Source organism: Electrophorus electricus, chromosome 20 (assembly GCF_041902795.1).
Source record: "Electrophorus electricus isolate QZ-2024a chromosome 20, ASM4190279v1, whole genome shotgun sequence".
Classification (NCBI taxonomy): Eukaryota; Metazoa; Chordata; class Actinopteri; order Gymnotiformes; family Gymnotidae; genus Electrophorus; species Electrophorus electricus.
Genome location: NC_137516.1, coordinates 15227501 through 15241616, shown reverse-complemented (window position 1 = coordinate 15241616; position 14116 = coordinate 15227501). Strand labels below are relative to the sequence as shown.

Below are 14116 nucleotides of genomic sequence, written 5' to 3'. Positions count from 1 at the left end.
AGCGGTGTCCGATTGGCTTTGCATCGAGCCCTGACCTGCTGATGGGGCCCGGAGAGGACTTAATTAGATCGCCGTGAACACGAGCTTCCAGTTGAGGGAATAATTGGGGAGGTCTTTTAGCAGAGAGACATAGAGGGCAGAGAAGCAGTTAGAGTTTCAGTGGCTGAAGCTACTCTCTCCTCTGGGAGAGAGAGAAAGAAAGAGAAAGAGAGAGGGAGAGGGAGAGAGATGATAGGATATTCTTCATTTCTTCTCCTGGGAGTTTTTTTTACCACCCATTCTTCAAGAATAAAGCAGAAGAATAAAAGGTTTGGGGGGGGGGGGGTTGGATTAGAGAAGAGCGCACGAAGAGGAATGACACTTGGAAAGACGAAAGGGGACGGATTCATTATCGATTCAACACACTCAGACAGGCCGGGAGACAAAAAGCAGTATTCTGTTTGTAAATGCTGTCCAGCAGGATGGGACAGTTTCTGTTGCATTGCCTTTGATCCACACGCAAACACAGAGAGAGAGAGATCGTGTTCTATCCACTGACGACTTTTTTCATATTTGCCTTGCCCTCATTGGTTATGCTGAAAACCTAACTGAATAAACTCAGTTTCACTGGGACTATCCGTCACATTCACTCCTTCACTCCTTCATTCATTCATCATGTGAGTCATATGGGTTTTGTGGAAGTCGTGAAGGGGTCTCCGCCTGCTCTCTGTCACCGAGCGCAGATCCTAATGATGTCGCCAGCCCTGTGTGCGTGCACGGGGCCTATAATCCAGGCGGCACAGGGCGAGATGCTCCTCGCGCTCCAGTTGAACGTCCCTGGCAGATCCCCCGGACCTCGTTATCCCATTCATGATGCCACCTGTTGGGCATCTGCCTATTCAGGAAAGTGTCCCCCACCCGTCTGCCAGCCGGAGACAATTTTGGAACTGGAAACCATAAAACCGGAATCATCAGTTTCACCCTAGTTAAGGGAACTCTTAAAGCTAACGTTGGGTAAGTTAAGGGAACTTTTAAAACTAACGTAGGTTAAGTTAAGGGAACTCTTAAAGGTAATGTAGGGTATGTAAAGGAAACTCTGAAAGGTAACGTAGGTTACGTTAAGGGAACTCTTAAAGGTAACGTAGGGTATGTTAAGGAAACTCTTAAAGGTAACGTATTGTACATTAAGGGAACTCTTAAAGGTAACGTAGGGTACGTTAAGGGAACTCTTAAAGGTGACGTAGGTACGTTAAGGGAACTCTTAAAGGTAACGTAGGGTACGTTAAGGAAACTCTTAAAGGTAACGTAGGGTGCGTTTAGGAAACTCTTAAAGGTAACGTTGGTTACGTTAAGGGAACTCTTAAAGGTAACGTAGGGTACGTTAAGGGAACTCTTAAAAGTAACGTAGGTATGTTAAGGGAACTCTTAAAGGTAACGTAGGGTACGTTAAGGAAACTCTTAAAGGTAACGTAGGGTACGTTAAGGAAACTCTTAAAGGTAACGTAGGGTACGTTAAGGGAACTCTTAAAGGTAACGTAGGGTACGTTAAGGAAACTCTTAAAGGTAACGTAGGGTGCGTTTAGGAAACTCTTAAAGGTAACGTTGGTTACGTTAAGGGAACTCTTAAAGGTAACGTAGGGTACGTTAAGGGAACTCTTAAAAGTAACGTAGGTATGTTAAGGGAACTCTTAAAGGTAACGTAGGGTACGTTAAGGAAACTCTTAAAGGTAACGTAGGGTAGGTTAAGGAAACTCTTAAAGGTAATGTAGGTTACGTTAAGGGAACTCTTAAAGGTAACGTAGGTTACGTTAAGGAAACTCTTAAAGGTAACGTAGGGTACGTTAAGGAAACTCTTAAAGGTAACGTAGGGTAGGTTAAGGAAACTCTTAAAGGTAACGTAGGTTACGTTAAGGGAACTCTTAAAGGTAACGTAGGTTACGTTAAGGAAACTCTTAAAGGTAACGTAGGGTACGTTAAGGAAACTCTTAAAGGTAACGTAGGGTAGGTTAAGGAAACTCTTAAAGGTAACGTAGGGTACGTTAAGGAAACTCTTAAAGGTAACGTAGGGTACGTTAAGGGAACTCTTAAAGGTAACGTAGGGTAGGTTAAGGAAACTCTTAAAGGTAACGTAGGTTACGTTAAGGAAACTCTTAAAGGTAACGTAGGGTACGTTAAGGAAACTCTTAAAGGTAACGTAGGGTACGTTAAGGAAACTCTTAAAGGTAACGTAGGGTACGTTAAGGGAACTCTTAAAGGTAACGTAGGTTACGTTAAGGAAACTCTTAAAGGTAACGTAGGGTACGTTAAGGAAACTCTTAAAGGTAACGTAGGGTACGTTAAGGAAACTCTTAAAGGTAACGTAGGGTATGTTAAGGAAACTCTTAAAGGTAACGTTGGGTACGTTAAGGAAACTCTTAAAGGTAACGTAGGGTACGTTAAGGAAACTCTTAAAGGTAACGTTGGGTACGTTAAAGAAACTCTTAAAGGTAATGTAGGGTACGTTAAGGAAACTCTTAAAGGTAACGTAGGGTACGTTAAGGGAACTCTTCTGTCTGCAGGGCAGTTCATGTTGCACACAGTAACTGACAGACTCAGTTCATAGAGTGAGCCGTGCAGTACATGCGTAACACACACACTCACAACCACACACTCTCTCTAAGCATGCCTGGCTGAGCACTCATCCATGCATTCAGTTGTGCTGTGTGTGTTCAGACTCCAGCCCGGAACAGAACTTTCCCTCCGAGATTTATTTCCAGCTTTTTCAGTGCAGAATGCAGCTCTCCCCAGGTAAAGAACTTTGGCCGCCATGTCGGAAACTATTTATGAAACATGAATCACAGCTCATTAATCTTTTACAAACAGACCGATGTCATTATGAATCAAACCAGTGCACCACACACACACACACACACACACACACACACACACTCCTTCAGTAACACAGTATATCAATGAACTCACATAGTATATCGCGTAGTAAATACTGTCACTGCGCTGTTCTCTCTAGTTTTCATTACTTTCTCAAATTCTCAGTTTCTTTCTCTGTCTCACACTGCTGGTTTCTCGCACTGCTGGTTTCTCGCACTGTGCTGCTCTCCCTTCACGTGTTCCAAAAGTACTTGCCTCCTGCAAACACTAGAGTAAAACACTTAACAGTGCAGCTAGATTACTATCTCCAGACATGCAGAGACTACTAAGCAGGTTAAGAGAAGGTCTGTGCTCAGCAATATTTCAACGTTCATTTCCCAGAGTAGGCCTACTGGAACAAATATAAGTGTGTGTGTTTGTGTATGTGTGGGCACGGGCACACGTGTATGCTAATGTCGAAGTTGTAGCGATAACGCCTGAGAAGCCACTTGGCCGTTAGTTCATCTGCAGGGCAAAACTCTGAATGTTCAGAAAGGAGCCAGACTGGAGAGGCCGTTCACCGCTCTGAAGTTTTACGCTTTTCCCGAGCAGATGAAACGACCTTTTGAAAACTTTTTTGTATTTGTCCTTCGTGTGTGTGTGTGTGTTTGCACATCTGCGTAATGTACGCGTCTGTCTGTGTATGTGTGTGAGACTGGGCTGTACCCGGAGCCAGACCTGCACTGCGGTCGTCTGCTCTGGGTCTAAGTGTGAAGAGGCAACGTCTGCAGATGGGCTGTAATTAAAAATTAAAGCTCAGAGGTGCCAAGACCTTCATTAGCGTGGAACAGAGCACAGAGTTGGAAAAACACCGTTCAGAAGCTCAGGACAAGCAATCATACCTTGGGGTGTGGGGGATGGGGGTGGGCTAGAACCTTTAAATGGTCATCAACCAGAGACGCACTGTTCTCTCCACTCACCGTGGCGCAGTCGCACTTTAGTAGTCTATAACGCTGTAGCTACTGCAGGCGGGATTTGGTTTTGTGTGCCGCGCATCATGCACGTGTTGCAGATATCGCCGATGCGCTAAGCTCCATCTTCTCCAGCGAGGGTCGTTGGCGGTGCGTTTTTCACGCTTTTTGACACGTTCTGCGGTGCGAGGGAAGGGTTGCATTGTTGCCCAGGCGTGCAGTCTGGGATCCTGATCACCCGCCACTGCCCAGTAATTTGCCACGAGCCAAAAACAATTGGAAATTCAGATGTTCGGAACAGCTGAGCTTTCCTAGCAAACTGTCATGGGGCTGGCTAAGTTAACCCAAGTCGTTCTTTCTCTCTCTCTCTCTCTCTCTCTCTCTCTCTCTCTGTCTCTCTCTCTTTCTGTCTCTGTCTCTAGTTACGCTGCTGGACTCGATGTCTGCTCTGGGAGACCTTGGCTGGGAAGCCTATCCACCAGAAGGGGTAGGTAATGACCAAACACGGCCCCGTGCGGCAGCTAGCGTCTAGCCCGCAGCTAACGCATGCCCGAGTCGAGCCCAAGGCGGTTTTTGGCCGGCCCTCCGTCCAAAGGTTCAAGTCTGCGCCCCGGTCGTGGCCTCTCCTCTTCATCCTCAGCCGTGCCATTATGACTCTCTTCCTCCTGAGGCAGACGACAATTTGAGCTGTTTTTTCAAGGCAGAATCGCGTCTGTTCCGTTCAAAAGCAGAGGGACCTCCAGCTCCACCTGCTCATGAATATTTATGGGGCATGAATTCTCTATCTGGCACAGGTCTGTGAAACAGAGTAAAGGTAATCTGGGAGCTTTCCGTAGCACGCCGGGCTTATTGTTGTTTCCAGCTAAGAGCCGCTCTGTTGTAGCGGAGCAGTGGGGGCCCAGACACGTTCCTTGTTTATTTGTGGAGGAAACTGAGATTATGAGCTCTTAGAACGGGAACGCAGTCCTGTGTCGCAGAAAGGACCTGCCTGGTAGAGGGAGGGAGGGACAAAGGGAGAGAGACAGAGAGAGAGAGAGAGAGAGAGAGAGAGAGAGAGAGAGAGAGAGAGAGAGAGAGAGAGAGGCAGCGAGGCTAAAAATAATTTAGTTATTGAAAGTCATACTAGGCTTTAAAGAAAATCACTCTTAAGGATTATATAGACGCCTTTTTAATTATTTAACAGAGCCGTCAGAGGCAGGATCAGGTCACACACACACACACACACACACACACACACACACACACACACTGCCGCAAATACAGACCGTTGCTCGAGACAGATCCCGCGGCAGAAATGTCGGGTTGGCCGAACAGCACGTCCCATTCCCTCCCCGGGGGTAAATCGCTGCTCTTGTATAACACTGCGCTGCATTACGCAAGCGTCTGATACTTAGGTGAGAACTCATTTTCCCAGACGAGCCGGGAGTCACGCGGTGACATTTAGCGCGCGGCGCGGGTTGACTCAGCCCGCGCTCTTTAGGCTCTCCACTTACACGGATAGAGCCGTGCGCTCGGAGCCCGGCAGGAGGATGCGGATAAGAGGGTTTTGCCGTTTAAATCCCCCCCCGGGGGAGCATGGCCCGCATACGCGCATGAGATCAGACGGCGCAGGGATTACTCCGTGGAGGTCCGTTTGGGGTGGATGGCTGGGATTTAGCGTGACGGTTCGCAGCGGTCGTCACAGAGCTGGGTCGATCCCATGCGATCCCTTTCTCTTGGAGGGATGGTCTGACGTAGCGCAGTTGTGGCAGATACAGATACAGGGAAAACAGTAATAGAGTTAGCATCCTGAATCCTTTTTAAAATGGGATATTCAGGACATATTCAGTTTCTTTCTGTCAGCAGCACTGCATGTATAATACTGTTTAACATGTAAAATGCCATACCCAACGTTTACAGTAACATACAACGTCACCTTTCACTGAAATATTCTAATTTATATTTTTAACGTTATATTTTCATGCTGTACATTTGCACAGATAAGGGAGTTGATGAGAGATGACATTGCATTGTTTCAAAATATTCCAAACACGTATAGGTTTTTTTCAGAAGCAGCCAGCTCTGCCTGTGCTCCACTCCGCTGCAACTCTACAAAACACCGCTACCCTCTGACCTAGACTTGCTTTAGTCTTACCTTGACCAAGAACAGGGCTCAGTCCCAAGTGGCCACGTAGTATCACCCCCACCATAGGACAACAGTTGAGCATCCCAGCTAGCGTAATTCTCAGCTGGTAGGGCAGTGATTTTCAGTTCTGTATAGCCACTGACCCCTTGCGTTGGGGTAGAGCCAAAGTAACCATTGTGACCACTGGACTCAGGCTGGTCCTGCTCCTGCCGTTAACAACCCCCCCCCCCCGACGAATATTCACATACAGCTGGCATATCGGCGTATCCAGCTGGCCCAGAAGCGCGGGTCGGAGTGCGAGCATACCAGTTCTCCTGGTTCGCATTGCAGTAATTATTTAAAGGCGCCAAGGTCATGGGACCCGCGGGGGCCTCGGTGCTGACGTTTGGTGCCGCATTCGTGGGGATTAGCGCCCTGACCCCGTGACCGTGTTGTGGCAGCAATCGGGCTCGTTCGGAGGGCTCGGAGGAAAGGCGGGTCATTACCCATGGGCCCCTTTGCTCAGCTATGATGATGTTTACCTTGCTGACTCAATCGTCTGCCTCTTGGTCTTGACAGGTCAAAGTTAATACCGTTAGACCCAAACCAGATGTTCAGGCTTGGATGAAGAGATCCAGTACTTGGTTCAGTGTGTGTGTGTGTGTGTGTGTGTGTGAAACACAGCAGGGATAGTTCTTGTGAGATGATAGAAAACAGGCAACCTTAATGACATGTCTTTCAAAAGAAACCCCTCCCCAACCAGGGATTTAAGGCCAATTACGCACATAAGTGTCTTAAACTACCTCAGGATGGTAGGATAGGAGCAAAGACCATGAGGAGACAGACAGGAGCCGTGATCTGAGTTACCACGTGCTGTGGAAGGTGACAGGCAGGTCTTCCGGAAGCTTCCCTCTGGCCCAGGCCCTACTGCTATGCCATGGCGTCCTCATGGTTACAGTGCTGGACCCCCTAAGATGTGACCTCTTGTCTACACAAGCTCTTCATTGTGTGTGTGTGGGAGGAGGCTATGTATCAGGGAAGTGCAGAGAGCCTGCGTCTGGATTGGCTGAGGCCGCAGACTGATTTGCATATGGGCTTGTATTTGAATAACAGCATTATTTTATCTTTCAATCACAGTCATAGCCAGGGCTTGATAGTAGTGTGCTAACCGAGCATTATGAAAGAAACATTCTAGCCGACTTCAAGGCCAAAGTAGACGTTGCCTTTACCTCAGACGCTGTACCTGGCTACTGCTTTGAATGGTTCTTACAGATATCGGCATAACGATCATTGCTTTGTCTGTATAAAGGACAGTCACCTAACAGGCTGTGCAGATATCTCAGTCAAGTGTAAAGTGGAGACGCAATTTAAAACAATCACCCAAAAGGCAGACCTATTCCTGCACTGCCAAAAATACAGACCAGGCTACAGGGCTAACAGGTGAATGCTAGCCTAAACTCCTACCGGTCAGTCTAGCTCCATGTCGGGATATGTAACAGTGGCACAGTGACTTTGCTAAAACTCCAGCTATTTTTTGCCCCGTAAACAAACACTTTACTTCGCCGGACACCGTATTCGGATTTGGCTCCACCCGTGTACATGCGTGTGTGTGAATGTGTTTCTCTTTTTGCACTGACCGTTATGGTAACTGCATGTAGTTTATATTCGGAGAGTCGGTTCTTATGGCGTGGAGTGCCATGGAACCTGGCATGTTAAGTGTGCTACATATGTACACTGTAACATCGTACACCCAGTCAGAAGCCTTCAGAGACCTCTCCTACAGTGTAGAAAACATTCTGACTTCATTCAGTCCATTGTGGAGGCAAAAAAAAGGCTCTCCAGTGGAGCAAAACTGTCGGAGTTGAGGGTAGGGATATCTCCGGGAAAATAAATAAACAGCAACTCATAAAGCTGCCTTTGTCGCAGTGGAAATATTTCCCAGGGTGCCATAATTACTGCATACCAAGGTGAGAGCTGAGCTTTTCTCTGGGCCCGTTCTGCGGTCATGTCACTTTGATCTGCGATGTCCACCCGTGGCTGTACCCTGTGTGGTGTTAGACACACACACACACACACACACAGCTCCATTTAAAGTGCTCGTAATTGGCCCTCATGCTTCAACTGATTCTGCCTTTGGCAACGAACTCTTGAGTCAATCGAGTCGTTAGAGGGAGTGACATCATGGTAGGTTGCGGTGACGGCCTGTTGAGAACCGACCGGCGAGCCCACAGAGAGGAATTCTGGAACGTTCTCTGGCTCTGATGGAGAGAACCGATCCGCCTCAGACCTGGGCCCCTCTCTTCGCGACAGGTGCTTCCACACATTAAAAACACATTTTACCATTTTAAGCCAGATGAAGATTTTAACGTGCTACGTCAAAAATGTGCCGAGGTGAAAAGTGGTTTGCTGTCTTTCTTAATAAAAGAAATGACCGCTAGCGACAGTTCCTCCTGGACTAATGCCTAACGCCACACTGCATGCTGTTTATCCCAGCACGAGCACGGACGTGTGTGTGTGTGTGCACTGTTGTTTTCACAGTAATGAAATGCAGGTTCATGACTGGGCCTTTATCACGACTGCTACATTCAGGGAATCATTGCATCCGGACCGGTGGGGGAGGGGGGGGGGGGGGGAGCCAGGGGAGGCATCTGTAGCCGCTCAGTCGTCCGGGGGGGGTGAGGAGCAGGTCTGAGGAGCAGGTCTGAGGAGCAGGTCTGGGGGTTTGTTGTATGCTCAGAGCTCCATGTGCGACCAAGTGTTTGCTCATTCCTCAGTAGCTCAAAGGGAGCCTGAAATAACACCCTTTAGCTCTTAGCTGAGACGGTGGTCAGTGAGTCCATGAGACGGTGGTGCATCTTTACTCCAAAATCTTTTCGGGAATCTTTTCGGGAATCTCTTTGGGAATTGGACATTTGTGGGACTGCACCAGCCCCGTAGGCTGACTCCCTCGTTTCGTTTCCCATTAAGGTGCGGAAATGCTCTCTTACTCATGTGGGAAGTCTCTGCGATTACAGAAACCTCACACAAGTGGAAACAGATGGTCCTAGATGATGGGAAATAAAGGCACTCTGTCTTAATATTAACCATGCACGCATGCACACTCACACACAACCACCCCCCACATACACGTACACACAATGACCCATATTCTTACACACACGCACACACACACACACACACACGTCCCCATGCACACGCACACGCACACACACGTGCACATGCACATGCACACATGTAATAGACTTAACAGACTGGCACACTCTAACATGTACAAACACACAGTAGGACCTCTTCACGCTTACATACACAAAACCCCAGTTTTACTCTCTTTGAAAGGACCATGTCTCCATAATATTAGGAAAACTGACATTTTGGGGCCATCACTGGTTCCCATGAGGAAAAATGCATATTCCCAACAACTGCAGCTTTCAGGTAGCAAAACCCGATTTTCATTTTGGTTGCTGACATAAAGATCAGGACTGGGTTTCGGTTTTGGAATGGTAGCATTCAGGAATAGTGGGACATATGTCATGTCAGTGGAAAACCCTATAGATACAAGCAGGCATATAAAAGACACCCAAGACAGCCAATGCATAGCCCTCTTCCCTCTAACTCCCGCCTCTTTTCTCCCACAGTGGGAGGAGATCAGCGTGATGGACGAGAGGAACACGCCTATGCGCTCCTACCAGGTGTGCAACGTGATGGAGGCCAACCAGAACAACTGGCTGCGCACGCGCCACATCGCCCGGGATGGCGCCCAGCGGGTCTACGTGGAGATCAAGTTCACACTGCGCGACTGCAACAGTCTGCCGGGCGTGCCGGGCACCTGCAAGGAGACGTTCAACATGTTCTACTACGAGTCCAACAACCCCAGCCTGTGGTTCATCAAGGAGAGCCAGTACGTGAAGATCGACACCATCGCGGCCGACGAGAGCTTCACGCAGACGGACGTGGGCGACCGCGTCATGAAGCTGAACACGGAGGTGCGTGACATCGGCAACCTCAGCAAGAAGGGCTTCTACCTGGCCTTCCAGGATGTGGGCGCCTGCATCGCGCTGGTGAGCGTGCGCGTCTTCTACAAGCGCTGTCCTGCTGCCGTGCTCAACCTGGCGCGCTTCCCCGACACGGTGACGGGCGGCGACTCAGCACTGGTGGAGGTGCACGGCGCTTGCGTGGACGACTCGGAGGAGGTGGAGGCCCCGCGCATGTACTGCAGCGCAGACGGCGGCTGGCTCGTACCCATTGGCCGCTGCGCGTGCAGGCCGGGCTTCGAGGAGAGCAAGGACCACTGCCAGCGTGAGTGAGACCCCCCACCTCACCCCCACATCGACCGGGCCGTGTCGCGAACTGGTCGCGATGTGCTGATTCGGGGCATGGCTGGTTAAGGCTCGCGGTGGGTTACGTTCAGGGCACGAGTGACCGAGGATCGCTTTGAGACTCCACGCAGGAAAAGGGTTGTACCGTCCTCGTGATGCCCGCTGGGCTTTTCTTAGACACTCTCCTCAATTGCTTGGGACGGAGCGTCGAGCCTGAGCGTGAGATGAGGGTCTGCAGCGTTCAGTCTGGCTAGTTTGGGGACGATATGAACTAGCTGCGTATTCCACACTGCAGAAGATACGCATGAAAATGCCTGTAGGGTCGATGCTGACTGCTGCTGTTTCTGAGTGTGCTGCAGCAGCGCGTGTCTGGGTCTGTGTGCTTGTGTGTGTGTGCGTGCATCTGCGTGTATGTGTGTATGTGTGTGAGTCTGGTGAAAATCGCTTAAGGCACCGGTGAATCACACCTATTCGTTCCTGGGACTCTTTCCTCGTTGGTAAGGGAGGGGTTGGATTGGTGGAGTGTGGGGGATGGTAACTCTGCTTCACGATGCAATTTATTGAGATGTAACTTTCCTCAAAGCACTGCACCCCCCCCCCCCCCCCGCCTCTTCTCTTTAAATCCAGACTTCTACAGGAGACGGTCTAGTGTGTGTGTGTGTCTGTGTGTGTGTCTGTGTGTGTGTGTGTGTGTGTCTGTGTGTCTGTGTGTGTGTGTGTGTCTGTGTGTGTGTGTGTGTGTGTGTGTGTGTGTGTGTGTTTTCCCACATTTCAGTCCTAAGGTGATTCCAGCTGTATCCTCAGTGCTTCTTTTCCTTTTTGTGTCATTTAGCTGAGCTGAAGGACACCATCCCTCTCTCTCTCTCTCTCTCCCTCTCTCTCTCTCTCTCTCTCTCTCTCTCTCGCCGATAACACCCCATGCCCACTCTCGAGCGTTTCTTGTTTCTTGCGCACGTCTGATTTTGCGAGTCATTCGAGTGCGCCTGTGTGCGCGGCAGTCCCTCCATCTCCAGCGGAGTCCCACGGTTTAAAACGAGAGGGGTGATCTTGCGGGCCCTTTCCCTAATCGGTGCAGGCAGTGCCGCGTGAGCGTGGACTCTTGGTGTAACTCTTGGCAGTAGAAACTGCAGCTGTGCGAATATATAAGGCTTCGGGTGAGAAGTTACAAGACGCGCGCTGGAAATGCGCCAGCTGCTCTCTCTCTCTCTCTCTCTCTCTCTCTCTCTGCGTCTCTCTTTTTCTGCATGTCTCAGAACCGCAGCTGACGGCCGACAGCAGAGGGGGCGAATCGGGCCCTGTCGGACTCACACCCCGCTCTTATCGGCGTCCTGATGGACGCTCAGCTGCCTCACGAGCGCTAACCAAATATTCTGTGCAGGGTCTCACTCACGTAGCTTGAAGGAGTCTTATCAACTGACACGTAGCACCGTGACCTCATCCTCGTACATTTTAGTCCCCACCAAGCAGCCCTGTCAGACTTTATGTTTCGGTTGGGGAACCCGAGGAATTATTACTATCATAAATTTTCATTTAAGCCGGTGTCAGGCAGCTTTTGGATATGTTTTAGTCTCTGTCAGCCCTATTTCGCTTTTTGTTTTTTCTCCCAAGAGAAACGTGCCCCTGATTTGAAGATGTCTATATATAATCGGCGAAGTCTGATCGGCTTCTTGGAATTCTATCGCGGAATCTTTTCCCGAGTCTCCTTTAAACAGGGTGAAAGTCACATTAGGCCAATTAGGCCGCTGTGGCGAGCAGGGACGTTGTGTGAGTGTGTGTGATTATATTATCCTGGGTGCATATTCATAAGAGACCTGCTGTATGAGCGTGCGTGTGCCTGCCGGATTGTTTATCATGGATGTCACATTCCATCCCTTCGTTGTCTTGCATTCCACTTCTGCATATTTGCACACTGGAAAATGCCTGCACGCTGCCGTCAGCACGCCTTTCTGCGCATGCCGAGCAACGCCCCCAAACCCCCTCCATCACCCTCCTCTCACCGCTCTACGGCTCGTCCCGGCCGTTACTCCTCCGAGCGGGCTCGCGATGGGCGGGCTCCACGCCGTGAGTGGTCCTCGCAAGCCTCCGGCACACGGAGCGCACCCTTCCTGTCTCACCGCGTGCCCGCCGGACGCTTCAGGGGTCCTTTTGACTGCCGACGCAGCGCCTCATGAAAGCTGCACGTGAAAAACCGCCCCGGCAACAGACGTCCGGCTTCCCAAAGCGCCGCACGCTTTTGGGGTGGCTGACTGGCTGCTGGTGGCCTTGTGGGACCGAAGAAAGATCGTTTGACTTTGATAAATCTCCGTGATTGAAACCGCTAATCTTCATGGCCAGGAGAGCGCGGGAGGAGCAGGAGCACGGCGCGTTCATTACGGCAGCGACTCGCGGTCAGGGACGCGTAGTAGGGCATCAAAATGCAGGAGGGAATGTGAACAGCGTGTGTGTGTGTGTGTGTGTGTGTGTGTGTGCGTGTGGGGCAACTGCAGGGGAATTTGCACGGCCTGCACATGGCTGTCGGAGCCATTTTCGAGTTGTTTCATTGTCACCTTGATCGCAGTTTGGGCCGCGCATTACCACACATGGTCGAGGTTCAGATTTCCACTGTCTCTTAGGCACCCCTCACACCTTGTGCTAATGTGAACTTCATGCCGGGACCCTGTCGAGCCATACTTCAGCTGGTCCGCGTTCATGCCTTCCATTAAAATGTGTCTCTAGCGTGACCTGAAAGAAACCAGAGAACGCGCCTCGATTCTTTACCAATCTCAGGGACTGTAACTGTGGTTTCCGTCAGTTATTGTCAGGGTATTACGCGTTGTCAAATATCGGAAGAAACTGTCCATGACGGTTGTGGAATCTTCGCCACGGGCGGCGAGAAAACGGCCCAGCTTGCATTTCTGTGGTCGGCGTTACTGCGGGCGCTTCTGTTTGGATAAAGGAACGCTTTCTTTTACACGTCTTGGATGCGGTCAGAGTCCGTCCCTGACCGCCTACGAATGAGGGCTACAATCGCAGTCCAATCGCAGCGCGTCCTCCGGGTCTTTTGACGTGCTCGATCAAGGTCCAGACACTGAAAGCACATGGTGATGGTAACTAAAGGGACCGTAGGCTACTCATGAGCACATCTGGTTCTGTGTAGGTTTTTTTTTTTTTTTTTTTTTGGTTTTTTTTTTTTTTTTTTTAGAGAAATCTCTGATACTCTGAAGCAGCTCTTACACCCAGGCTGTCCGACGAGAGCCACAAACTGTGATTTATGTTTTTAACCCCCAGGAAAACCTCCCTGCTATGGGAGCTCAGCGCGTGAGAGGTCGGCGACCACCGGGAACGCCGTAACAGTGGTTGATGCCGTTTTTTTTTTTTTTCCCTGCCCAAGTGTTTCAGTGAGTGCCCCCCCCCACTCCTCCTACGATGGAGCCGATAATGGACTCACTATCCAGGGCCACACTCATGCCAACATGGCTGCTGGCCCTAATTGCGGACAATTTTTAACAGAGCTGGTTTTGTAACGTTACATGTCCTTTCGTTTTTATGTGTGTGTGTGTGTGTGTGTGTGTGTGTGCCCCTGCTTCTGCCCTGCCTTGCAGAGCCCGGTCTTACACTGCGACCTGCTCTGGAGGCTCGAGGGGGCAAGCCGGCCGGACTCCTCGTTAAATATTCATAAAGCCACACGGATCCCCCATCTGGCTGCGACGCGACTGAAAAGGGCTAAGTGCTTTCATTAAAAAAGGCAAACAAATAATGGAAAATGATGAAATTCAATTAAGTTTGGCTGCTCACTGCATGTCCCAAGTCCTCATTTGGAAGTCAGCGAGCCTGGGCATTTGAATGCTGAGTAGTGTGCGCGTGTGTGTGTGTGTGTGTGTGTGTGTGTGTGTGCGTGTGTGTGTGTGTGTGTGTGTGAG

General features: G+C 49.9%; 1 protein-coding gene across 1 annotated transcript in view; it reads left to right on the top strand.

Annotated features, from left to right (window-relative positions):
* epha4b (eph receptor A4b) overlaps window positions 1-14116 on the top strand; it is an 82501-nt gene that overhangs the window by 7322 nt on the left and 61063 nt on the right. The window contains exons 2-3 of the mRNA XM_035536401.2: window positions 4220-4284; window positions 9537-10197. Coding sequence (XP_035392294.2) covers window positions 4220-4284; window positions 9537-10197 — 726 coding nt within the window. The remainder of the gene's footprint in view (window positions 1-4219; window positions 4285-9536; window positions 10198-14116) is intronic.